Here is a 26118-nt window from a genome sequence, read left to right on the forward strand (position 1 = left end):
TATATAAACATATTTTCTGTGTGCAAACGAATAATAATGTGATAACTAAAGGAATTATATATGTCAGTTTACAAGCCTAAATCACTCAACTGGGTCAGTTACAAATTAATGTTAAAATAATATTTTTAAAACATTAACATTTACCCTTTGACTTTCAATGATATGTTAATTAAATGTTGTGTAAAATCTCTGCTGCTTTTATCATTACTTGGAATCTTTTGACCTATATTGTAGTAGATTTGTGTACATTAACAGTTGAATATTTGATCATAAAATGTGTTAGATTCACTCACAACTTTTAATTATAATTCATAATGTATGCAAAACAAATCTTGTCTACGTCTAATAGGCCACTAACCCTAAAACACCAAATCACTGATCTCTCTGCCATTGTCCAAATACAGTACATACAGGTACAAATAACAAAATAAGTAATGTGTGCATCTTTACATCAAGCACACGAAAGCTGATATTTCATTTGTTTTTTCATAAGGAAAATAATAATTAGAATAAGGAAACAATTACTGTTTTTCATTTGATATCTTGGTCAGATTTTACTTACACCATGTGACCTTTTTTTAGAGAGAGAGAGAGAGAGAGAGAGAGAGAGAGAGAGAGAGAGAGAGAGAGAGAGAGAGAGAGAGAGAGAGAGAGAGAGAGAGAGAGAGAGAATAAATGCAAATTGCCTCCCTCTGCCCCCACCTGGCGTCGTGCCAAGTATCTATAGCAACCACATTATCCGTCAGTCTTCATCTTTCTTTCCCTCTTTCAGTCACTAATTAGTCTTCAGTCTTGGTGAAGCTCCTTTCTTCTTCTGCTCTCCTCATTCTCATGCCGCAGTCACAGAGATGTGCAGGTTTCGAGCGTAAAGCCCGCCGCAGCTATGTAGAAAATCACAACACAACCACAACACCTCACCTGCTTGAAACGCTCAGTAATGACGGAAGCGTTCGCAAATGGTGCTAAACTAAAAATCTGGTTCAGCTGATGTGAACGTGGTGCGTTCAAGGTCAAGTTCAAACCGGCTGCACGGCCTAAAACTGGAGCAACGTTGTCTGAACCTCTGCTCCCAACGCTGTGCTACACTGCCATCTATCGACCATATGGGGGACCACCGCGGTCGACCTTCACTCATTCGTGGGAAGCGGGCCCCCTCTAGTGGATATTAGTTGTAACTGCTGCGATTACTGCGGGTATTTCTCTTTTTCATTTTTCCGCGCGTACTTGCGCATATTTCAATCTACAGACACAGTTCAAACATTTAAATGTTCACAAATGTCAAGAAATGATGCCTGTGGTTTATGGTGTTAATATATTTTCGAAATATCCAGCATTTCCAGCTAAAAAAAAATCCTTACAAAAATACATCGACACTTCTTTCCGGTCCTTTCTACTTCAAGGCCTCCTAAAAGTCCTCATAACTTCAGGTTTAGCCTTAAGTTTTTTTCAGTCGCTAGTTCCACATTTTACAAATGTTCTCGTTTCACAAATAATACATACAGTACATATATTGTTTGTCTGTACGCTTCTGTATGTATACAAACGTGTTTGTGACATTTTATTGGCGGTTGGCAAACCAGCCTAAAGGTGCACTACCGCCATCTACTGGACTGGAAGGTAGGAAGGAAATACTTTTTCTTTAAAAAGCTCAATAACAAACGTTTATTTTGCGTGTTGCGAGTCCTAAAAATTAGATGTCATTGTGCTTTGCCTTTGGTGACTGAAGAAGGTGACTTGCAGCAGTCCTATATGTTCAACAGTGTCTGACAGTAACACACCTTTTTTTCCATCTAAAGATATAGACCAGGTTTACAGTAGTAAATAACCATCAAATTCACCAAGTTTATTAAAGATTTCAACATTTCAAGCCTCTTGTAAACAAACTCTCTTCACAGGAGACAGAACGTCGTATTAGTGTGTATACATTCAGTTGGCACAAATCACTACAAAACTATCTTGCACTGAAACAACAGTAAAAATATGACAAACTGTCATAATATACAATATATTATCCATGTGTGTCTGCCTGTGTAATAACACCAGGAGCACAGATTGTTACAACTGTTAGAACTGAATTCAATTTTGGCTCTACCAACCGCCAATGTCAGTAAATAAATGTACCTTTTCCCATAAGGTTGTAGTAATAAGTATTCAAAGTATTCATTCTTATTAAGCCACTTTCAGGTTCTGACCAAAAAAGTTTCTAAGAGGAAGACGATTTGGCATTTTCTGATTGTCTGGGGACACTGATGTACAAATGAATTCTGAAGTAATTCTAGCCGTCTTTGTGGATCAAGTCAAATATCAAATTTCCACATTTAAGTACAGACTTTCCCTGTGCTTAACACAACACCTGAGAATAAAAGTTCTTCATGTTCCTGTCCTGTATCTTTGTTAAGAGGAGGCCATGCTACTGTTACCATCACATACATGTTGTGCTTATAAATGCCAACCAAAGGGTCTTCCCAAAAGTGATCCCAGACTGTTTTGGAATGGACTAGTGAGTCTGCGAGGTGACCTTCACATCAGAGCTCAGTCTAAAACGGGGCGGTTATGAACCCCATGAGGGGGCAAAATGTATATTATTGATATAATATGCTATTGTATTCATACAGCACCGAGACACAGGTCACATACAAAATGTGCAAAAAGACTAAAGCAGCATTGCGATACAGCTCAAAGTAGCCCAGTAGCTTGGACCCACACCTCAGCTCCATGGCCCCATGTGCTCCCCACCGTAATCAACAGTGTGTGTAGATAATATCGGTGAAACTCTTTAGCACAACACTGACAGTTGCCAAATGGCCAGTTCACCTCTGGTCACACTCCACTGTTTCTCTATATTAATATACTAGCACTGCATTGTACGGAATATGAAAATAATAGGCCATTAAAATTGTTACTATTCAAACTATCTGGGCGTGGGCAGAGTCCGTGAGCCCGAGGTTGTGTAAGCTTACACAACCAGGACATGAAGTCATTCATTCAATCACGTTACATCTGATGATCCCTCAACTTCAAACCACCAATATACTGTACTGCTCACAACGGGAACACAGAGACGAGGATTAGCAAAAAATGGAAGTCACATCCAAGTAAGATTAGTGAAAGTAATTCCTTCTCAGTAAAATCTTTTAAACCAGGCACTTGAGAGTTCAGTGAGATTCCGGTGACAGTTCCACACACACACACACACACACACACACACACACACACACACACACACACACACACACACACACACACACACACACACACACACACACACACACACACACACACACACACACACACACACACACACACACACACACACACACACACACACACACACACACACACACACACACACACACACACACACACACACACACACACACACACACACACACACGTTAGCAGAACAGACTGTGGTCAACGAGCACTTGAAGGAAGCAAACCCCTCTCCCTACACTAAGACTGAAATGGTCCCCTGCTAAAGTAAAAATGTGCCGATTAGGTCGAGAAATGGGATTTTAATATTTGTTTTGTTTTTATTTTGGGTCACCATCTTGGCTCTTGTACCCGTGTACATGGTCTCTTTAGCTGTTGTTCTTCCTCACCTCCTTTCTTGAGACCCAGACCTGAACGAGGGTGATTCTCCCCTCACAGCCACACGGGACTGAACAGAACTGAAATAATGTCGACAATAAATACTAAGGGCACTCTTTATCCCTCATACCAAAACACAGCTCATCTGTGTTTATTTTACTGATCCTCAATCAGATTCTAGTATATGTCAGTGAATCTAAACCCGAAATAAAAGCACTGAATGTTTGTGGTCATTAAATATTGACATCAGAAATGTTATGTCTGTTCTGAATCCGATCTCTACTTTGGTTATCTGACAATAAAATCACTCACAACTAAATAAATCTACACATGACAAATTTTAGTCTTAACAATCAAAACAAACTCTTAGAAGTATATCAAAAGGAGTGGCAGCCTGTGCTGCATTGAAATGGAAGTCAGTTTTAGGCCTTAGCGTGTGTGAGCCTTCATTCTAGTTCTCTCAGGTGGGGGTCAAAGGTGCATCGTATCCAGTTTAGTATCATGCAGTAGTGCATCTTTGCAGTGATACATGTCAGAGTAATGCCACCTCAGATGTCTGGTTTCAAGAGATGATCCTGATTTAGGCAGAGGGATGATGTTAGGAAGAGGCCACATATCAGGCTGCAGATCTCCAAGATGATGTCATCAAGATTGCTGTTCTTCAGGTATATGCTACTCTTCACAGCTTTATCTTTAATTAATCATCCTGCATTAAGAACCAAGGTCAGTTTCTAACCTTGAATTCAGTCTGTAGCTTTACTTTGCGCTTTGAGTCACAAAATAAGGTTAAATTTGATACATAAATCTAAAACGAAAGTCATTTTCATATTTTAAATTGTACTTGTGCTGTGCATCAGCGACACAAACACATTATCAAATCTACCTATCAAGTTATTTAGTCTGTTATTGAGCCCTGAAAATGTGACTTCTTTCAATATGTTTCCAATACAAATCAACACTTTGTAAATCATTTTCTATTAACGATTGTCACGGTCTAGAAACAAGCGTGAATAAGGCAGATCACAGCATCACAGTCCAGAAAAGAATCTGCTGCCATCGAGTTGGGATCAAGTCGTTGACCGCTGTGAAGTTAAAGACTTCAACAAACACGACCCTCAGGAAACAAGGCCTCCAAAACCTCCAGAAGCCGTTATGAGACATTCTGTCTCGTAAGAATCTTAGATTTCACAGTAGAGCTTTTATGTGGCCAACATTAGCAAAAGTCGATGATAAAACGTGATCAATATCAAAATGCTACAGGGTTTCCTTTTGTTTATACTGCTAACAGACACATTCTACAGCAAACTCCTCCTCCCTTTGTCTAGATAAAAGACATGTCGACAGTTTTCCTGCCGCAGCTGCTCACTACACTCAGCTGTCCATACTGTGTGTGTGCATGTGCATAAAAGTGTGTGTGTGTGTGTGTGTGTGTGTGTGTGTGTGTGTGTGTGTGTGTGTGTTTAAATATAGAAGCTATTGACACTTGAGGGACACTGTCTGACATGCAGCCAAACAGAAACCAAGCAACTAATCCCATGTTTTCATACTGCTTCATATGGAGGTGTAGAGGTGAATTGAACGTGTGTGTGCGCGCACGCACACACACACACACGTTCACAGCCTGTTAGTGAGAGGTTTTACAGACGCTGTTTATGGGCTGAGGCTGAGTGAACACTAGACAACATCTTTGTTCAAATGTCTAGCTGATATTAGCCACATGGGACTGAACAGAACTGTAACAAACATGAAATAATGTCAACATTAAATACTAAGGGCACTCTTTATCCTTCATATTGGCACTGACAAAAAACACAGCTCATCTGTGGTTATTTCACTGATCCTCAATCAGATTAAAGTATATGTATGTCAGTGAATCAAAACAGAAATAGAAATAAAAGCACTGAACGTTTGTGCTCATTAAATATTGACATCAGAAACGTAATGTCTGTTCTGAATCTCTGAATATTCTCCGCTTTGGTTTTTCTCCTGACAATAAACTTACTCACAACAAAATAAATCCACACAGGACGTATTTTAGTTTTAACAATCAAAACAAACGCATCTTAGTAGTAAATAACTAAAAGAGTGGCAGCCTGTTTTAGGCCTCAGTGTGCGTGTGCGTGTGCGTGTGCTCCTCCAAACTGTTTGAATGAATGAATACATGCTCATGTAGGTGAGGTCCTCATCATTAGCGTGGAGGTTGGACACACGTACACACACCCGATCACCAAGCTTATTGCACTTAGATGTACTCAGTACCATCCATCATACCTGCCTGCCTCTGTGTGCACGGGGCTTCACATGCCTAAGCACACAGATAAAGCAGGGAAGTCATTAATACTCCCGTCTCATCCTAAGCCAGTGTGTGTTTACGTCCAGCTGGCGATACACACACACACTTCATTTCTCTCCGTTTTTCTCCTCATAGGGCATGTGAGGAGCTCTTCATCCTGCCTGTGCCTGTAATTGCGTGTCGTTATCGAGCAGTATAGCCCATCTGATGCAGCTTCCTCAGTAGGATCTGTGTAAGGTCAAAGGTGGTGAAGCTGATCCCTACTGCGATGGGCCCTTTGACCCAATTCATGCTGAGACCTTTGTAAAGTCCTCGGATCACCCCCTCTTCAGCTACTATCTCCTTCATTGTGCCAAAGATGGTGCTGTACGTGTGACCTGTGACCCCTGCAGTCTGCATGCGACGGCGTACCACATCCAGGGGGTAAGTTGACGACTGGCCGATGAGGCCAGCGCAGGCGCCAAAGGCCAGGCGCTCGTAGGAATACGGCTGTGGTCGGCCGCTTTGCTCTGCGAGGAAGAAGAAGATGCCAGAAGTTGTATTTACACAGACAACATAAGGGCTGAAGGTATATGGATGTGAGAAAAGAGTGTGTGCAGATAAACATATAGACACCTGATCCCAGCAGAGGGCATGTGATTACCTGCATGGAGCTTCTTGAGAGTCTCGTAGGTAAAGAAACTGAGACCTGCGTAGGGACCAACACCCAGTATGGTGGGAGTGAAACCTCGATACAGCGTCTTCAAGCCCTCCTCTCGAGAGATCCGCACAAATACATGCAGGATGTTACTGTACCTGGAACAAACACAGAAATGAGAGCGTCACTCATCGAGCCTATGAAGCACTTTAATACGCTACAGTCGGTCTTATAGTATTGGAGAGTGAACACTGCCTTACATTTCCTTTGGCGTTACGGCCATTCTGGCTCGTACCATGTCCAGAGGATAGGTCAGCATGGCCGCTGTGGTACCGGCCATAAAGCCCGCCATCAACCTCGGGACTGGAGTCAAGGCACTGGCACGAGGGACAAAAACAAAAAGACTTCAACCACCTTTTTCACAAGTTAACACGAAACATTGAGCAAAACTAAACGTAAAAGACGAATGAGTCAAAAATAACTAACAAGTGCCACTTACTTCCCCTGGAAGCCGTAATAACCTCCCAGCAGCATCTTGTACTCCTCATGTGCACAGAACTGGATGGCGGCGTATGGGATGACTCGCACCATGGTGGCAGAGTTTCCCCTCCACAAGCTGAAGAAGCCATCCTTCAGGTAGGTGCGGTAGATCAACCGGTAGGCCTCCTGCACGTGCAAACAGACAGGAAAATACAACACTCAATCTATGTTTATGTGCTGTGAGGTAGGAATCCTGTGCAAATTAACACCTGACGCCAAACATACCTTAGCAGAGAATCTTGCTGAAGACACTGAAAAGACACACAAGACATAAATTACAAATGATGTCACTGAACACAACTCAGTCAGTTCTGTTTCCTATTTATCACTTACATCGCTACTGCAGTAATAAATAGACAACTTCAAATCCAGATGTGATCCCACATCTTTCATTTTGGTCGTGTGATGCTCCAGAATCTAGCTGAGCAGAACTTCCAACTTGCCTTGAAAGATGATCTTGGTTCTGTCCAATGGGGCTACGGCTGTTTTGGCCACAGCTCCTGCAAACGCCCCCGAGAAGAGCGAGTTGAGAACAGAGCGGCTCTGCGGCCGGACCTGGACACGGGAGGAGGACAACACAAGATCCCATCAATATTCTGGGCTGTTTGACTTTGCTGTAGATGATTAAACTGCGACATTGCAAGGACGAGGGAGGACATCTGTACATTTAAGGAGCGTAACTCACCTCCACGCTGGCATCTGCCTGACTGGAGGAAGCTAGGGGCAGCACTTGCCCCTGTGTGAGTGGAGCCCGCCGCTCCTGGACTCCACTCCCCATTCCCAGACACTATGCGCTGCTATCGCCGACTGCGGAAAGAAATGACAGGTGGTTAACATGGATTCAAATTAGTTTGATTTGCTGTTTATAGTATCATCTCCCCCTCCGGATTTAAGCACTTTAAATATCCCCCTCTATCACTGCCCAAACCCCATCCAGGTCACTCTTCTCTCCAGACACCCTTTATCCCTCCTCTCCCTTCTTGGAGCTTACTGACCAGATGAAGGAGCTGGTAACTGCTGGAACTAAGTTTACCCCCTAACCTACCCCCACTTTGTCTCCCCTAAATCCCACAGTTCGGACCAAAACATCAAAGAGACGTCCACCACCTCCCCATCCTCCCCAATGCCATCATCCTCTGTCTCATCAGCCTGATCAGGTTGTTTGTGTACAAAATGCAGCAATCTCAAATTGATATGTGCTGGGTCCAGGCTGCAAGGCTAATCACACTAGTGACTTTTTCCAGAACAAGCTGGGGCACTGTGTGCAGAAAGCTTTCTCAATTTCTGTCCTGATAGCTAACAGAAAAAGAATGGTGAATCTGCTAGCAAGGAAGCACTCAATTTAGCATCCATTCCTCGTCAGCCACAGCCTGTCCCAAAAATATGGGCAGATAACAAACTTAAATTAGCTTTATTAAACGTCAGGTCATTGGCAGGAAAAACATTTTTTATCAACGATTTTATTATCAAGCAATCTTGATTTTATATTTTTAACTGAAACTTGGTTAGACCGAAATAACAGTGCAGCTGTGCTCATTGAGTCAACTCCTCCCAACTTCAACTGTATTAGTGAGGCTAGAGTGCACAAAAAAGGAGGTGGAGTTGCCATTTTGTTTAATGAATCCCTCTAATGCAGGGGTGCCCAATATGTCGATCGCGAAGGTAATGTGGGTAGATCGCATGGCATTAGAAAAAAAAGTTAGCCTATCGTTAAAAGCTAGCCGACACCGGCATTGTACTGCAGTACTTACCGGCAGTACTCTTTATGCACACAAAGATTTCAACAGAGGTAATCACAAAACGGTACATCACTGACAACACCAATAGATATTTATCAAGAATTTTTCTTCCACACTCTTGGATGTCAGTCAATGAGCTTGTACATGATTTCAACTCCAAAATTACAAATGTTATCGATGCCATTGCACCCATTAAGGTGAAGACTCTCTCAGGTAAGAAAAGATCTCCATGGAGAGATGCCACACTGGTCAGAATGGAAATATGAGGGTGTCGAAAAGCTGAGCACAGGTGGCGAAAAACAAATCAGAATCAAAGATTCATTATGAAATCTATAAAGAGAGACTTCACACTGAGAAATGCAAGGCAGTCCCTCTTCTCTGACATCCTGCCAAAAAACGATAATAATGCACGTGCACTGTTTGCTACTGTGGACAGGTTAACAAATCCTCCTGTCTCAGTAGCCACTGAACTTCTATCTGCCAGGGCCTGCAATGAATTTGCCTCCTTCTTCACTGAACAAATCCAGAAAATTAGCAGTCGGTGCCTCCATATCAGGTACAGGACATGTGTAGCCTTTGTGTCCACCTAATATCAACTCCAATACCATGACACAATTTTATCCAATAACACAATAAAAACCTAGAGGACATTATACAACATCTGAAACCCCCTCCTTGCTGCCTGGATATTCTACCAACAGGCTTAGACCATCTACAAATTGTAAATGCATCTTTTCTGTCAGGTGTCTTCCCACAGACTCTGAAGACTGCAGTCATCAAGCAACTCTTAAAAAAGAATAATCTAGACAAGTTGAACAATTATAGCCCCATATCAAACCTCCCGTTTTTAAGTAAAATATTTGAAAAAGCTGTTTTTCAACAGGTGAAGAACTTCCTGGCACTAAAGAATTGTTTTGATGTCTTCCAGTCAGATTTTCGAGCACACCAGAGCACTGAGACTGCTCTTGTTAAGGTATTCAACAACATCCACTTAAACGCATACAGTGGCAGAATTTCAGTATTGGTTTTACTGGATCTCAGCACTGCATTTGACACGGTCGACCACAACATATTACTAGACCAACTAAAAAACTGGGTAGGACTTTCTGGCACAGCTGGTTTAAATCATATTTAAAGGACAGGGACTTCTTTGTATCTACAGGTAAGTACACATCTGAATAGAGAAATATAACTTGCAGAGTTCCCCACGGCTCAGTTCAGATTATGGAAAACAACAAAATGAGTTATCGTAATTGTGCAGATGACACACAAAATAACATAACCATGTCACCAGGAGACGGTGGTCCAATACAAGCAGTAAGTAAATGCGTTAAACAGATCAATGACTGGATGTGCCAGAATTTCCTTCAATTAAACAAAGACAAAACGGAGGTGGTTGTTTTTGGAGCCAAGGAGGAGCGATAATAAGCCAGCCCTCAGCTTCAATCAGTTATGTTAAAAACCGCAGAATTTCAACAGCCACATTGAGACAATTACAAAGTCAGCCTACTATCACCTTAAGAATATATCAAGGATTAAAGGATTTTGTGTCCCAGGAGGATTTCGAAAAACTCGTCCATGCATTTATTCAGTAGCTCAGTTCATAGGGACTCAGCTTGGGAACCGGAGGATCGCAAGTTCGAGTCTTTAAAAAAAAGTGGACTGGCAGCTGGAGAGTTGCAAGTTTGCCTCCAGGGCACTGCCGAGGTACCCTTGAGCAATTGAGCAATCGATGAATCCAAAACAATGTGCAGCAAGGAATAACACACACATCTAGGAAATAGTAAAGAGGGGAGTAATCCTGTTACTCCATACTGCCTGGCACACCATCAATAGCTATTAGAAGACAGTGAGCAAAGTAGAGCTCAGTTACATTCAGAAATATCTCTAGAGGGATAAAGCCCATGAAATGTAGGTGAAAGGTGTGTGTGTGTGTGCGTGCGTGTGTGCGTGTGTGTGAGCAAACACAAATTACCATGACAATGACACCAACCCCCTCCACCCTGAAACAGACCTGTTTGCCCATTATCATCCTCTTTACATGAACAAGACATTCCTGCTCGCAAAACAACAATCTGGATATCTGCCACAAACAAAGATGTCAGCTAATCATTGTGCGACCACGCCTTCTTTTAAACTGGATCAAAGTTTCTCAAAACTCCTAGGCACCTACAGAATGTCAAGGCATCATTAAATACATGATGTGCAGCAGTGCATTGATCAACGTCTACTCAGGGAAACGTTGTTAGAGCAGACGAGTCAATCCTGTCCTGTTCATCATCATCTTTCTAGCCTGTTGGCGATCGACGCCCAAGAGGTCCTCCAGTTTCGTCCATGTCCTAGTTGACGTACTCTTGTCAAAGAGCATCAGCTTTTGCATAGCATCATTTTCCAATTGAACGTTGAACGTGGCAGAAGACTCAAAGGATTGAGAGCTTGTTATTTCCCGCAGTCGCTCATTAGGTATCTTGAAAGACCAGTTGATCTGTCCTTCGACTTGGGTTGCTGGGTCTATACCCTTCTTGGGCTGGCTACGGGACGGAGCATTCTTTCTAGCGTATCCTCCTGCCACCATCTTCCTTAAGAATCCATTCCAGACACTTTCAATCTCTTGGAGATCTGAAGCCAACAAATCACAGGCTTGAATTCCATTCAGCAAACGAGAGCTGAAGCATGATGTGAGGATCTTCATACAGGTGCTCAGATATATTTCCCTGTCAGTCAAGCAGCGTTTCAATTCAGGACCACCTGTGCTCATCTTTTCTGGTGGCAAACATGGGTTGAGAATGAACAGACTGTTGTTCTCAGATAATTCAATGAGCTGTGTCCCATTGAAACCTGTTGGTTCTACGTCGTTGTACTCTCCAACACCTTGCCAGATGTCATGTTGGCAATCATTGCCGATAGTTGCATTAAATTCACCACATGCGAGTATCTTGAAGGAGTGATGGGACTTTTTGATGTCCTTCATAGCTCTGGAAAGGTTATCATAGAAGGCTTCTTTGGTTTAACTTGCGTATTCTTCTGTAGGAGAATACGCATAGCTTGACTCCCCGGACAACAACTCTAGCTATCAATCTAAGCAGTGCTCCACGTCTACAACATCCACATGGAGGGCAGTTATTATTGCAACACCTGCCGTAGCGTTCCTCTGCATACCATTGTACACTACCTTCCATCCACTGAGTGTGCGGTCGTTAAACTCGATTTCACCCTGACTGATGTAAGCGGGTTTCGAATACGAATATGGTGGTAATTCGTGGGCTCAACTTCATGTTGCCTACTCTTCATAGCTACGAGGAGACAGGAACAAAACTATATATATGACCCAAACAGGTCGCACACAGAAACAATGATATGATAATACACAATTATCACATAACGAGTCTCAGAATTTATCTGCCTTTGAAAATGTTCTTCCCTAACCCAGAGAGAAAGAGGTTACTTTTACATTCCAGGCGCCATTCAACTCTGTTGGCTCACCCAGCCGCAAGGCTGATTTACCCAGGGTGCACCTGTCCTAATGACGGAGGTGGAGTATGGCTTATATGTGATAGGCGTTTAGACTTTAGCAGGACTTTAGCACTTCAACACCGCAACACCTACACCAACTCAAAATCCATTTTATTTACAACTACGACACAACTAATACTTGTCATTAATTTAAATAATGTAACTGGGAAAATAGAACCAAGTGGCAAACTTACAAATATACAAAAGCAGATTGTGAGAATATGGGACCAGCAAATTTTCTCTTAATATCAGAACTGCAACTCATGACTGTCATTATCCATTACTTCAAATCATCAACTATTGCATGTCAAAATTGTGAAGGAAAAAAATTCCAGAGCCAAATGTGACTTATTTTGACCTCACAAAATTTACAGTGATGACAAACATAGAAATGTGTCACATCTGAGCAGCTGGAACAACCAAACATTTAACCTTTTTAATCGCTAAATGAGGACAACTGATCACTTTGTATTGAAGTTGCAGTTGAATATATTTGTAAATCGACCGAGAATTACGTCATACATTATTTCGAGAAAATTATCAAACAATCAAAATGAAAACAAATCACTTAATGGAGACCGAAAAATTATGCAGCTTCAGTGAATAATCCAAACAAGCAGAAACATGAATCAATGAGGTGACCTGGGGAACATTTAAGGGGAATTGTGCAGTTAAAACGATGTGTAGTCAGCGGCACTGACCTCAGTACAACAGGGCTACAAGCCAGAACCTGAAATGAGAAGAGCCGACCACACCCCCCCCCCCCCCCCCACACCGACCTCACGTCACCCAGCGTACTGAATCACATCGTGCCTGCAGATCATGTTACTGCTCATTGCAGCTGACCTGTGTCACGCCTGTTCATTTTGCGACATGTCATCTTTTCCCTGTTACACCATAAACTCCTTTAAACATAAAGTAGTTACGAGATGAAGCCATATTTGGGGAGTCATTGTGATGAGTAGATAAGAGTTGATTTGGTGAGAAACTCCCAGACACGGTCTTATCTCTCTGCAACAAGGTCACAACGGTGTACTGATATGACCTTGTGCTTCCATATACATCAATTCTCATCTAGGAGAATGACTTAGACCAGTGGTTTTCAATCTTTTTTGAGCCAAGGCAGTACTTAAAGGTACTTATTCATACATCGCTCCTCTTCCGATTCTGCGGCGCCCCCTAGGTGGCGCTCCTCCCACTTTGGGAACCACTGACTCAGACACACAACCATAACCTGATTCAGGATTGGACAACATATCAGGCACATACCAGGCCAGAGGTTTAAATGTTTATGCAAGTTCGTGTCACTTTGGCTTCTTTATTTCTTTTCTTTTTTTACACGTTTTTGACTGAATGAATGACTAATCAAGAATATAATAAACAGATGGATTGACAGCATGAACTGTTACTTGAAGCTCTCGCAACATTCCTGCCATCTTGACAAAACAACATTTGCACAATTGGACACCATAACAAGTTGATGAGTTGCACTATTCTGCTCAAAGAGATTCTTAATTAATGTATGTTTGTGGATGGTGTATAACATTCAGTACACAGCTTGTTGCCTAATACTGTATAATACTGTATAATATACTGAGGGTTGCATAAAGCACTCATGTTAGATTTAAGCCATAAATCTTGTTTTCCTTCAGCGAGGAGTTTGTTTTCACTGTTTGGTGTTAGCAGGAAAACGGGAAGATTCCAATGAAATGATGCAAATCGAGTGGAAATTAGGGGGTAAAGGGAGAGTTTATCAGGCAGGAATCCAGTAATTGTTCTCACTTACTTTAACACTGCAAGATAGGAGGGGAAATGTAACATTTTCTATAGTTTTGACAGTCTGACTTTACAATGTGTAGTAAAGCTCATTCAGAGGACAGCTGGAATGTGACCTTTGGCTTGGTTGTTTTGTTAGTCCACCCATAGATCTTTAAAATGTGGATTTTACCTTTAATTCTTTATTTCAAAATGTTTAACTTATAACAGTGGCGCTACATCACCAAAGCCTGACCAATGGTGCATGTGTCATTTTAATCTGACATTTATTTCACGAACACAAACACAAACAGCAGGTTTGTCTAAAAACTGTGTATGGACACAGAAAAGTGACCTTTGACACAAGCTAATGTTAGATCACCATCTTACTCTGTCACTCTTACAGGCTGCAGTGTCACACTTCTTGGGCTGATTCTTGCCAACAGACGAGGTAACTTTCCTTTACATGTTTGATTAAGAAAACACCGCTCCCAGCACTGTGACTCTTAATGCGACTTAACCGTAAACAATAGTGGCATCACCAAAACGAAGTTCCTACACTGACGTCACATTCATACATTACTAAATTATGCACTTTAGACCAAAATTAATCTGATGAACCGCAAAGAAATAATCAGTACAAATGTTAAATAGTTTCACTTAAATGATCTAATCATCTAGTTCATCTTCATCTTACCGTGTGAGTGTGTGTGGGCAGCAGGCGCGTCTGTGTGTGAGAGCAGTTCTGCAGTTCTGCCCTCCAGCCCGCTCTCCACTTTGGCTTTAACTCGTTCGCCTCCTCTGCCTTTTCTGCACTTAAGTTAGCGAAGTGGCGCTAAGATAACGTTAGCTAGCTCTTAGCTTTCATTTACCGCTAGTCTCACTGTCAGCGTCCTGACACCGAAAACCTTCACTTGAGTTTGGGTCTCGCATGTCTCCCGGCGTTGAAAGCTCCGTCCTCCATACATTTCTCACATGCATTAACCCCGCAATGACTTTAAGCGACTGGCGGCGTCCATGCTGCTCTGTAGCTGCACTAGCTCCTCTTGTCACCCAAACAAGCTTGACAAGGACGAGCACGAGATGGATTGTGGGTAATGTAGTCCGACGTGGATGGGGCACGTTTGGATAGGTCCGCGCGAGGGGCGGTAACAGTAAACACACCCAGGCGTCTGAATGTGGGAAGGGGAATATACAGAAGAAGCTTATGTAAATAAGAACATATTCTGCCTCAGTCTGAATAATATAAAATATAAAAACAACTTGGATGTCAGCAGTGGCTATAAACAAACTTTTTTTCTTCATGTTTTTATCATATGCTTTGATGAATCATTCACAGTGCAGGCTGTATAAATAAAAGTGAGTTCAGTGGTGCTGACCTACAGAGATGAAAACTAATGTGATGCAGATGGATGGGTTTCCTTCAACTTATCCTCACCTAATAGGTCATTCATTTTCCATGTCACATGTTAATTCATGGTGTAAATGCTGGCAAAACACATTGACTTCCAATCAGGATGTGGTCGGGTTCGCTTGTGATTGGATCATTAGTAGCAAGGTGTGAACACATCCAGATAACACACGTGTCCTGTAAATCTGATGAGGTTAGTAGTGGAGAATGCACCCATATAATCAGAACAGCTGTCAGTGCAACATGAAAATAGAACTGAGGAGTCCAGCTCAAACCTGAATGCTTGAATCACATCAGCAGATCCAGTGGCTCTCATCTATAAACATAAGTAGATCACCTAATGGTTTAATGTCTGTAAATCCTGGCCTTCAGTCACCAGATCTCAACTCTTTTTAACACAGATGGTATCATCAGAACACCAAATGAGGGATCACCTTTTAGAAGTATGGTCTTCCCCCCCCTCCTCTAGAGTTATACAGAGACACTTTGTATTGGTTTTTCCTTTAATTAGTCACACATCTGTATTGTACATACAGCTCATTGCGCAGCACCAAAGGTCATATGATACAGTGACAGGTAGATCAAATCATCAAAGACAATGACATTGTAATGTGGCAAACAAGAAAAAAGCACATGCGAGAATGTTTAGCAGCAGTAAAAATAGCAGATAAATTTGACTTTGCTACCACTAGGGAGACTATTCCAATTACAGCCAAGACACAAAACATGCATTTAGACTTAATTATGTTAATGTGTTGTGAAATAATAGCAACAACTATAATTACAAATATAAAATAAACACCAAATAAGGCATAAAACAGGACTTGACCACTATTTTGTGGCTTTTGTCGATTTTTCACTTCAAATGGGTATCATGTGATCACCTCACTACAGGTATGGATCTTCTGCTCCATGAGTGTGTTTGTGTGGCTGATGCTCTCACTAGTCAAAACATTCTACTCTCTACTGCAATATGCTGATTTTGCACTATTTTCTCTTGAACAGTGTGAACCACAACCTGAAAAACGACTTTCAAGCAAGTTCTTCAGTGCTTCTCTCCGACACTTTCAGTTGGTGAGGCTTCCGTGTTTACCGGTCCACAGCTCTCGCAGCTCCACCTTGCATCCCAGATCTCGAAGAGCCGCTCGGGCAAGGTCCTCGCAGTCCTGATGGGTCTGCAGCGCATGGGCTATCAAGGCCTCGGCTCCCAAATCCAGGATGGGTTGGCAGTAGTTCTGCATACGGGAGACTAAGTTTCTCAGCAGCATACATCCCTGTTTCTGTTCAGAACAGCAGGAAACAGCAGGAGTCAGAGTAGCAGAGTGACAAGTTGGGAGATGGAGATGGATTATTGAGGAGTTCCTGTTACCTGCACGTTGACTGCATCTTTATGCGTATTCATTGCCTGCACTGCGGCCAAGGCTCCACCATTCTCCATGATGACTGTGGAGTTGTTGGGCTTCCGCAAAGCAAGGACAGAGAGGCAAGCACAGCCCTGCTCACTCACCTACAGCAGAAGGTCAACCCATTACCTTAGTGCATCTGCATCCTTTATAATTTGAGTTATTGTTGTTATTCAATACATTTTTGAAGGTCAGCTCACAGAAGTGTTGCCCATGTGTGTGTTCATGGCGATGACGATGAGCTGGACTCCACCTGCGTTCACCACTGCGTCCTTCACATCGTCGTTTCCTGCTACAGCCCGTATGCCGCTCAGCACCTGCCGAACCAGCTCCTGGAGTGGGAAAGAGCTACACAGTGAGCAGAGAGGTCGAAGCTTTGAAGTTAAAACTCTATTCGTCATGTTTTTCTGAAGTACCGGTGACTCATAGCTGTCTGCGAGTAGCGTCATCATGAGTTTCAATCCTCCCAGATCACAGATGTCTTGACAGAACTCGTTCCTCACAGCGAGACGGGACAAAGTGCTGCACAGTTCAGCCAGGACAGAGGTATCATTAAAGTGAGCTGTGTGGGAGGAACAAAAGAAGAAAAAAATAAATCATGTTTGAAAAAATGCACAAGTCATCAAATTCAAACTTGAAGTACACCTTGATATGTAAGGCTACAAATGTTCTCACCTTTCGCAGCATCAATTAAGACCTTTAGTCCATTGTGCTCAAGAACAATAATCTTGGCGTGTTCATGAGCTTGTCCAAATGTAACCCGGACGTCATCATCAAAGGTCAAGACCCTGAGGGCCGCGGTGGTCTCCTTGACCAGCTTGGCACACTGATTGTGCTGAGTGACAGCATGAGTGAGCAGCGGCACGACTCCTCCTTTGACCAAATCCTGCCTGTTTTGTTCGTGCTTCAAACAGCAGTGACGGACAGTGTTGACGGCTGCATGTGTCACAGAAGAATCTGCCTGGTATTTGCTGAGGACGTCCAACAGGAGCCTCTGGCCATCTGAATCTAACAAGTCCGGCTGTCCATCAGTCAGTGCTGCAAGAGCGGAAAGAGCAGCCAGCAGAGCTTCCTGCTGCTTAACGCTCCTTTTACAGTAGGAGAGGATGACGGGATAGGCGTCTTTCTGAGCGGCCAGATACCTCTGAGCAAACCCAAGGGAGCACTGCTGAGTGAAACATTTTAGATTTGCCACCACGTTTGCATCTGTAACACTGGTGGAGTCTTGGAGAGAATCCAAGGCCTGCAGATGGAAGTGACAAGGAATAAAGATTAAATGGCACTAAGCGCTCCATGTTCACCAAACAGGTCATCACGTACCTGCAAGACCTCATGAGTTTGCTCTTGTTGTTTATCATCAGTGAATGCAGCTGGCACAGCTTTTACTATACAACTGAGGTCCACACCTGCATCCACACATAATGGAATACAGAGTTAATACGCTTATACACATCAACAATATTCCAATCACATGTTACACATAATTTTGAATGTTTTCATGTTTTCTTATGCAAAGATGAGTAATGTTGCACCTTCCTCCTGGAACATTACCAAAGGCTCAGATACGTCTCAGCTTCATAATGATCAAATAGACGCTAAACCCTCTGGATGCCGTGTAAGGTGTGGCTGTGAGTGCTTTGGGTCACGTTACCTTGAGACTCAAACTGCTCCACTGCGTCCCTCAAAGCATCATTAGCATCCATCTCAAATTCCTCCATGTTTTCTTTGACAGCAGCATCAAAGGTTTCCTGTGTGATCCTCCGCTTGGCCATCTTGCCTCGTTGATCACTTATCGGAAATGAATTGAGGCGATAGTAACATCAAAAGCGGAGAAAAGTACAATAATGTAGCTATTTAACGACAGTTTAATGGTGTTGTGTTGTCTGTTCATAAGATAACGCTGAGTAACGCTGTGGCTCTGTAGGTTTTCCGGATTGACAAAGAGAATTGCCAGAGTTTCAAACGAGTCAATTCACGTTGGTGCTACCAGCGCCCAGTAAAAGAGCCCGGTCGCCGCTGTGTGATAACGTAGAATGCGTAACTCGCCCTGTGGCAGCTCTCATGATAAACCAACGCCTAATTTAGGAGAATAGCTAATACCGGAAAACAGTCCTACCCATAGACATGCTCGGGTGGAACACGGACTGTAAAACATTGGTTCCGACGTTTGACGGTCACTTGCGAAAACTGCAACCTTTTCTTATATTGATATTTTAAACACTAACATCAGGGTGATGAATAAATTGAATACGGTGCATCAGGAGAAGAATTAAGACATTTGATATGACTTCAACACGTGCCCTTTAAAGCGTTTTATTTTGAAAAACAATGTATTTTCTATAGGATTATGTTGAGCCTGTTGAGTCACATACAGTGGGGTGCGAAAGTTTGGGCACCCTTGTTAATTTTCATGATTTTCCTTTATAAATCATTGGTTGTTAAGATAAAAAAATTCAGTTAAATATATCATATAGGAGACAAACACAGTGATATTTGAGAAGTGAAATGAAGTTTATAGGATTTACAGAAAGTGTGCAATAATTGCAAAAATTAGGCAGGTGCATAAATTTGGGCACTGTTGTCATTTTATTGATTTCAAAACCTTTAGAATGAATTATTGGAACTCAAAATTGGTTTGGTAAGCTCAGTGACCCTTGACCTCCATACACAGGTGAATCCAATTATGAGAAAGAGTATTTAAGGTTTAAGGTGTAAGGTTATTTAAGGCAATTGTAAGTTTCCCTCCTCTTTGAATCTTCTCTGAAGAGTAGCAACATGGGAGGCTCAAAACAACTCTCAAATGACCTGAAAACAAAGATTGTTCACCATCATGGTTTAGGGGAAGAATACAGAAAGCTGTCTCAGAGATTTCAGCTGTCTGTTTCCACAGTTAGGAACATATTGAGGAAATGGAAGACCACAGGCACAGTTGAAGTTAAGGCTCGAAGTGGCAGACCAAGAAAAATCTCGGATAAACAGAAGCGAAGAATGGTGAGAACAGTCAGAGTCAACCCACAGACCAGCACCAAAGACCTACAACATCATCTTGCTGCAGATGGAGTCATTGTGCATCGTTCAACTATTCGGCGCACTTTACACAAGGAGATGCTGTATGCGAGAGTGATGCAGAGGAAGCCTTTTCTCTGCCCACATCACAAACAGAGCCGCTTGAGGTATGCTAAAGCACATTTGGACAAGCCAGCTTCATTTTGGAATAAGGTGCTGTGGACTCATGAAACTAAAATTGAGTTATTTGGGCATAACAAGGGGCGTTATGCATGGAGGAAAAAGAACACAGCATTCCAGGAAAAACACCTGCTACCTACAGTAAAATTTGGTGGTGGTTCCATTATGCTGTGGGGCTGTGTGGCCAGTGCAGGGACTGGGAATCTTGTTAAAGTTAAGGGACGCATGGATTCCACTCAATATCAGCAGATTCTGGAGACCAATGTCCAGGAATCAGTGACAAAGCTGAAGCTGCGCCGGCGCTGGATCTTTCAACAAGACAACGACCCTAAACACTGCTCAAAATCTACTAAGGCATTCATGCAGAGGAACAAGTACAACGTTCTGGAATGGCCATCTCAGTCCCCAGACCTGAATATTATTGAAAATCTGTGGTGTGTCTTAAAGAGAGCTGTCCATGCTCGGAAACCATCAAACCTGATGAACTAGAGATGTTTTGTAAAGAAGAATGGTCCAAAATACCTTCAACCAGAATCCAGACTCTCATTAGCAGCTATAGGAAGCGTTTAGAGGCTGTTATTTCTGCAAAAGGAGGATCTACTAAATATTGAGTAAATTTTTTTTTGTGGTGCCCAAATTTATGCACCTGCCTAATTTTGTTTAAACAATTATTGCACACTTTCTGTAAATCCTATAAACTTCATTTCACTTCTCAAATATCACTGTGTTTGTCTCCTATATGATATATTTAACTGATTTTTTTTATCTTAACAACCAATGATTTATAAAGGAAAATCATGAAAATTAACAAGGGTGCCCAAACTTTCGCACCCCACTGTACTTGAAGACTGCCTGGATTTTAGTCGTGGCAGATGGTTGGCACCTAATGGTTATCTAGTGGGCACCCTTCTTCTCTGCATTTCACTGATGAGCCCCTGGTGTCTCCAGGGGGCCCAACAGTGAATTCTGGCATTCCAGAATCACCCCACTTCCTGCCTTCCTACTGTGGCCCTGGTGGTTACTTTAATATAGATGACAGTGGCATTGTCAAACGTTGCAAATAACACAACAATGATGTCACCAAGCTATTAGTTAGTTACAAGAATTTGTATTGTATATAATTAGAGTTACAAGAATGATGTAACTGCGTTTCCGGCGGGATCATCAGTGAATTCTGGCATCCCAGAGCCCCCCATTTTTTCCAGCTTTTTCTCCACGGTGCCTTTGAGTTGCTCCAACGCTTGGGTTAAGTCAGTGTTAATTGTCTCCCTCTGTTTGGTATCAGCTGCTCGTGGCCACTTCTCATGTGGCCTGTGCCTGGTTATCTTCCTCTCAGTAGGTCTTGGTGGTTGGTTGCTTGTTGGATCCTCCTCCATGATAGGGGTTCTGATGCTCTGCCAGCTTGGGTTTGCAGCCAGTCGCTGAGCTTCATCTGATTTGGGCAACTTCATAAAAAAGCACTGGTCAATGGGAGGCTCCTGTCTCACATCTCTGTCGTTTCCATTCCTGAGTCTGTTACTGTATTGTCAGACATTGACCTTGGCACTCCACTCTGGCAGACTCCAGAGATATTTTGCCATGTTTCTGGTTTGTTGCCCTTGGCGGTTGTCTCCAACATGGATAGCTTATTCTAAAATTTCTACTTATATTTCACATGTATTCTAAAATTTCTACTTTTATTCAACCTTTTGGTTCATGTCCAAAGCTGCCTCCTCACTCCTTTCCCTCTGTCTGTCTGACTTCACCTAGAATATTTCTAAGCTTCAACGAAATATGTTTGTTCCCTACAAGAAACAGGAGAATAAGAAAATAATTGATTCTATATATGGGATCCCCACTATGCTGCACTGCCCTGTCCTGCTGCTCCTGCTGACACCGATCTGGCTATGGCTCATGGGTCAACCCATGGAAACACACTGAGTTTGAGAATGTGGACTTATGGATCCTCACACTCTGGGTTCTGACATAGAGACATAGTGACATGGTCTTAAAAATCTTTTCTCACAGCCTGAACTTCATAGACAATTTCAACTTGTTCTGGGAGTAACTAAACAGTTTTGGGGTGGACAGGATACATTTAAACAGAGTAGGGGACTGTGCACTTGCTGCCTCCAGAAATCCCCTTCCTGGCTTGGATCAACTGCATGGATCACCCCAAGCCTCCCCATCCTTCTCCCTTCTCAGGGACATCTCAAACAAGCTCAGGTCACAGACAAAAATTAAAATGACAAAATGTAACTGCCTGGCACCAAACTACGTCACAAACCTAATTAAAGCAAAGACGACCTTCCAGCTGTAAGTATAACAGGACTTGCAGACATCTAGGACAAACTGGGTCCCTACTTGTACTGCCCACTCCCAACAACTAACTGGTTTAATCCCTGCCATTCCTGTAGTGACAACTATTACAGGGAACAGAGCGTACTCAAATCGCAACACTAACCTCTGTTATCTGACACCACCTCTGGGTCAATAAGAAACTGTGTCAGAGAGCAGAATCAGGGAGGCTCTACTCAATGTGGGATCAATCACAAATAACTTAAAAGGTTGCATTTCATGGTTCTTCTAGAGACACACTGCAACTTCTATTATGCAATTAAACAGGACAGAAGAGGAGGTGAGATCACCACTATCCACTCCAATCAATTTAGTTGTACACAGGTTGACAGAGGTACATTTTATTGCTATTTTGATTGCTTTTGCTTAAATTTTAAAGTGTATCACCACCAAAGTTTGAGTTTTGGGAAAATAAAATAAAATGAATAAATAGGTGATTGTGGTGAATGCATAATTAAACCATCATTTACATATTTCTCATATACATTTTGGAGATAAATATGTTTGCCTCTGTTTTTGTTTCTTAGTGTTACTCGTGTCTTCCAGAGGGTGGCGGTATAAACCTGCTTCTCATCCAGTCTTGTGCTTCTCATTTTACTAACGATAACCCGAGATCCGCTTGTGATCATGAAAAACACCATGACGTATTAAAAGTATCATCAAGTATCAGGATCAGCTGTAATCTGTCATCTGACATCTGAAGTAACACTAAAACAGAATAACTAAACTTAGGTCACAATGGTTTAACATTTCAAGGAGAACACTGTGAAACAGTGATGCAACATGGTTGTGATGTTGTTTTCCTCCACCAAGACAAAAATGTAACTGACCTCATAGGAGTAACAAAGTTTGGACCAAAAAAAGGAGTGTGAAGTTATTTGTTTGGAAAACAAAGGCCCAAAGGCCTAATGTTCTAGATAAGTGGTGACTCAGAGTTACTCAGTATCAGCATCACATTTTTCAAAAATTGGTAATACTGTGGTAAAGGTGTTGTATTGTATTGACGGATCCCAGGTAACATCCAAGGGTGATGTGCCACTTTACTGGAGTAGAATAAACAATAATAACTACAACAAAAAATGTAATAAGTGATATAATTTGGCACCCAGAATAGGATCAATCAGGGACAATTCAGTGTTCGAAAATGAATAATTACACACTGAGGCAGTTAACACACTTCACTATCCAGCTCAAGGCTGTAGCCAGCTATGAGGTCACCAAGTTTCCAGTCCTAATGGTTTCAGAGTGAAAAATAAAAATGGTCTACATAACTGCACAGATCAGGGCGTTGAAAATGTCTCCTTTGACTGTGGCAGGTGAGTGGGGACTGAGTGTGCAAGTTGCAGCATGCTGCCTATACAACATTGCTTTCACCACCCTCACTGCATTTTCATAACCCTGATGCAGCTGCATGATCTTTAAAAAATGTCAATTGTACCATTCTTGATTTAGAGTTATGGGAGGTAGTTGGGATCTACTAATAAACTATTTGTTACTGATATGTTCCTTACTTGTTCTTGTGAACTACTAAATATGTGAATTTCACTGTTGAGTGTGACCGATGGCATGACAACAGGCAGCAGGAATATTTAGTATTTTGGTTAAATCAGGATGATCCGCGATACGGAGCACTTATTCTGAGAAACTGCTGTCTGTCATGTAACACAACATGTAACACATAGAACATTATGTAACCCATACAAAGGTTCAGTGGGGGCAGTGAGGACGTGCAGGTCAGACAGCCATCATGCAGAGCCCTGCCACAGAGGGAGACAAAAACACAAAAAAACATGGATTCCGCGAAATGTTCCATTTTGACCGAGCTTGGTCACAGTAATCTGATTACAATTGGTAAATGTAAACCAGTACTGTTGTGGAACTACAAAATACATGATGGGTCATTTATAACAGAAGGTTTTCTCAGAATGAAAACATGTGTGAGTAATTATAAAATAAATTAAAATGGGGAGATGATGAGCGTACATTAAACGCAAAAAACGATATTTATGCAAATTCGTAATGCAAATAAAATAGATTACATTTTATTACTTAGTGTGGGTATTACAATTACTTAATCATTACATTTCTATCAATTAATTCAATACAAAGTCAAATATGAGTATATTTTGGAAGCTGTTGGCTGAGATTTTTTTGCCTTTGTCTTACAGAATTCAATGATGAAATAAGATTAAAATACTTCAAAATACAATAGGCTGCTGAAAAATGTTTGAGTTTTAAATCACCATATGATGAACGATTTTGACAAAAAAAAACTGATCAAATATTACTTTATAATCTTAATGTCTGCTTTAAAGTATGAGTTGATCATAACTAATTAATTGAGGAATAATCCTCCTTTATTTTAAAGCTGTAAGGTGACCTTGCACGCTGCCATCTATACTTCATTAAGAAATGGTTGCCGATTCAAAAAGCAAATTTTATCTTTTCTATGATCAAAGTCCGTCCGATCCCTCCTCGTTCTCCTTTATTCCCTCTTTCTCCGCTGCTGTCAGGGGGAGATCAACGCTGGAGGTAGAGAGGAGTGAGGAGAGAAAACTTTTGGGACGCTCTAGCTGTCTTGGACGCAGCTGAGAGACGCCATTTCCTGCCAAATAGTGCGCCCGTCTAATCGTGACTGCAGCAGCCACTTCCTGCATTGTTACAGCACTTAATGAGGATTAAGTTGAAGCTGTCATGTTGTAACGGGCGGCCATTAGGCCCACACTGCACCACACGGGGGGAGAAGAGAGGCTGCAGGCTGCTTTTCACTGCTCCTCCCTTCACCTGGATAGGAGCAGCTGGACTGTCCTGTTAAATTATGCATCATTTCACACATCCTTTGATGTTTAGGGTGTAAAGTCAATTCACTCCTCATCGTCAGCATTCAAAACAGCAACATATTTATGATGATTATAATGCCTGCAGATGTGAAAAAGGTCATTGCCTGTGTTGCAGGTAATTATAACTTCATGGACGGGAAATGTTGGCAATTACACAGACAAACAATCATGAAGGTCAAGATGTTCCTACTGGGTGTTATGGTCAGTTACTGCATGGCTATAAAGAGTGTAAAGAAACAGATGTGGTGCTGGTGGAGCTATTACAGAATGAGCTGTGTATGTTATATTACAGTCTGCAACTGCTGATGCAATGAAATATCACATGGCTGAGTTCACCGTTCAAATTGTAAATAAATAATGATGAGCAACGAGTAACTTTTTATTGATTGGCACGTGTTAAATGCATAAAATTGACAATATAATAGGAAGATATCACAATTAAACACTATTCAAAAATAGCCTCTGAAATTGCAATGTTGAATTCGACACAATAGCTCTTGAAGAGACAGGATATTATTCACCTCTGTACATGTTAAACAGAAACATCTAATTAACTGCTTGCACTTTCAACCTGTAATTTGTATAACGTCGTGTAGTTGGTTTCTCTTCTTTTGAAAAGAGAGAAAGTAAATATTCATTCATCATTCACTTAGTCATATGTAGAGGATGTGTTTTTGCCTCTGAATGTGATTCCTGTCCTGTTCAAAGTGAGCTTGAAAAGATGGTCTTAGTTGGGATTGTGTTTGGGTTGTGGGCAGCCTCGAGAGATGGAGTGTGATGGTGAGAGGACAGAAACAATCAGACCTGATGACACAGCATCATCGACAAAGGAGGACAGGATGAGGCTGACAAGGCAGCAAAAACAAAGGACCA

At 41.9% G+C, this 26118-nt stretch overlaps 2 protein-coding genes across 2 annotated transcripts; both read right to left on the bottom strand.

Annotated features, from left to right (window-relative positions):
* Positions 1–6004: 6004 nt before the first annotated feature.
* slc25a42 (solute carrier family 25 member 42) lies at positions 6005–15121 on the bottom strand. The gene is made up of 8 exons (XM_076145018.1): positions 14766–15121; positions 7747–7868; positions 7505–7616; positions 7287–7312; positions 7021–7187; positions 6782–6898; positions 6528–6679; positions 6005–6393 (listed from the first exon to the last, which is right to left on the bottom strand). Exons 2-8 carry the CDS (start codon positions 7837–7839, stop codon positions 6068–6070), a joined length of 993 nt encoding a protein of 330 aa, XP_076001133.1. The 5' UTR covers positions 7840–7868; positions 14766–15121; the 3' UTR covers positions 6005–6067.
* An 849-nt stretch (positions 15122–15970) lies between these two features.
* On the bottom strand, positions 15971–19000 carry armc6 (armadillo repeat containing 6). The gene is made up of 7 exons (XM_076145136.1): positions 18534–19000; positions 18203–18288; positions 17558–18125; positions 17299–17444; positions 17083–17214; positions 16849–16986; positions 15971–16759 (listed from the first exon to the last, which is right to left on the bottom strand). Exons 1-7 carry the CDS (start codon positions 18652–18654, stop codon positions 16547–16549), a joined length of 1404 nt encoding a protein of 467 aa, XP_076001251.1. The 5' UTR covers positions 18655–19000; the 3' UTR covers positions 15971–16546.
* Positions 19001–26118: the final 7118 nt, after the last annotated feature.

The sequence above is a fragment of the Genypterus blacodes genome, unplaced genomic scaffold (genome assembly GCF_046128005.1).
Source record: "Genypterus blacodes isolate CSIRO-AG114 ecotype Tasmania unplaced genomic scaffold, CSIRO-AGI_Gbla_v1 ptg000029l_1, whole genome shotgun sequence".
Classification (NCBI taxonomy): domain Eukaryota; kingdom Metazoa; phylum Chordata; class Actinopteri; order Ophidiiformes; family Ophidiidae; genus Genypterus; species Genypterus blacodes.

What these genes read in the sequence shown, in the direction of transcription:
- armc6 (XM_076145136.1), bottom strand. Translation starts at nt 18,654, where the DNA reads ATGGCCAAGCGGAGGATCACACAGGAAACCTTTGATGCTGCTGTCAAA. An exon ending in CACACATGGGCAACACTTCT is followed by an intron (nt 16,987 to 17,082) that starts GTGAGCTGACCT and finishes CTTCTGCTGTAG; the next exon opens with GTGAGTGAGCAGGGCTGTGC. An exon ending in AAGATGCAGTCAACGTGCAG is followed by an intron (nt 16,760 to 16,848) that starts GTAACAGGAACT and finishes TGTTCTGAACAG; the next exon opens with AAACAGGGATGTATGCTGCT.
- slc25a42 (XM_076145018.1), bottom strand. Translation starts at nt 7,839, where the DNA reads ATGGGGAGTGGAGTCCAGGAGCGGCGGGCTCCACTCACACAGGGGCAA. An exon ending in CAGCAAGATTCTCTGCTAAG is followed by an intron (nt 7,188 to 7,286) that starts GTATGTTTGGCG and finishes TTGCACGTGCAG; the next exon opens with GAGGCCTACCGGTTGATCTA. An exon ending in TATTACGGCTTCCAGGGGAA is followed by an intron (nt 6,899 to 7,020) that starts GTAAGTGGCACT and finishes CCCTCGTGCCAG; the next exon opens with TGCCTTGACTCCAGTCCCGA.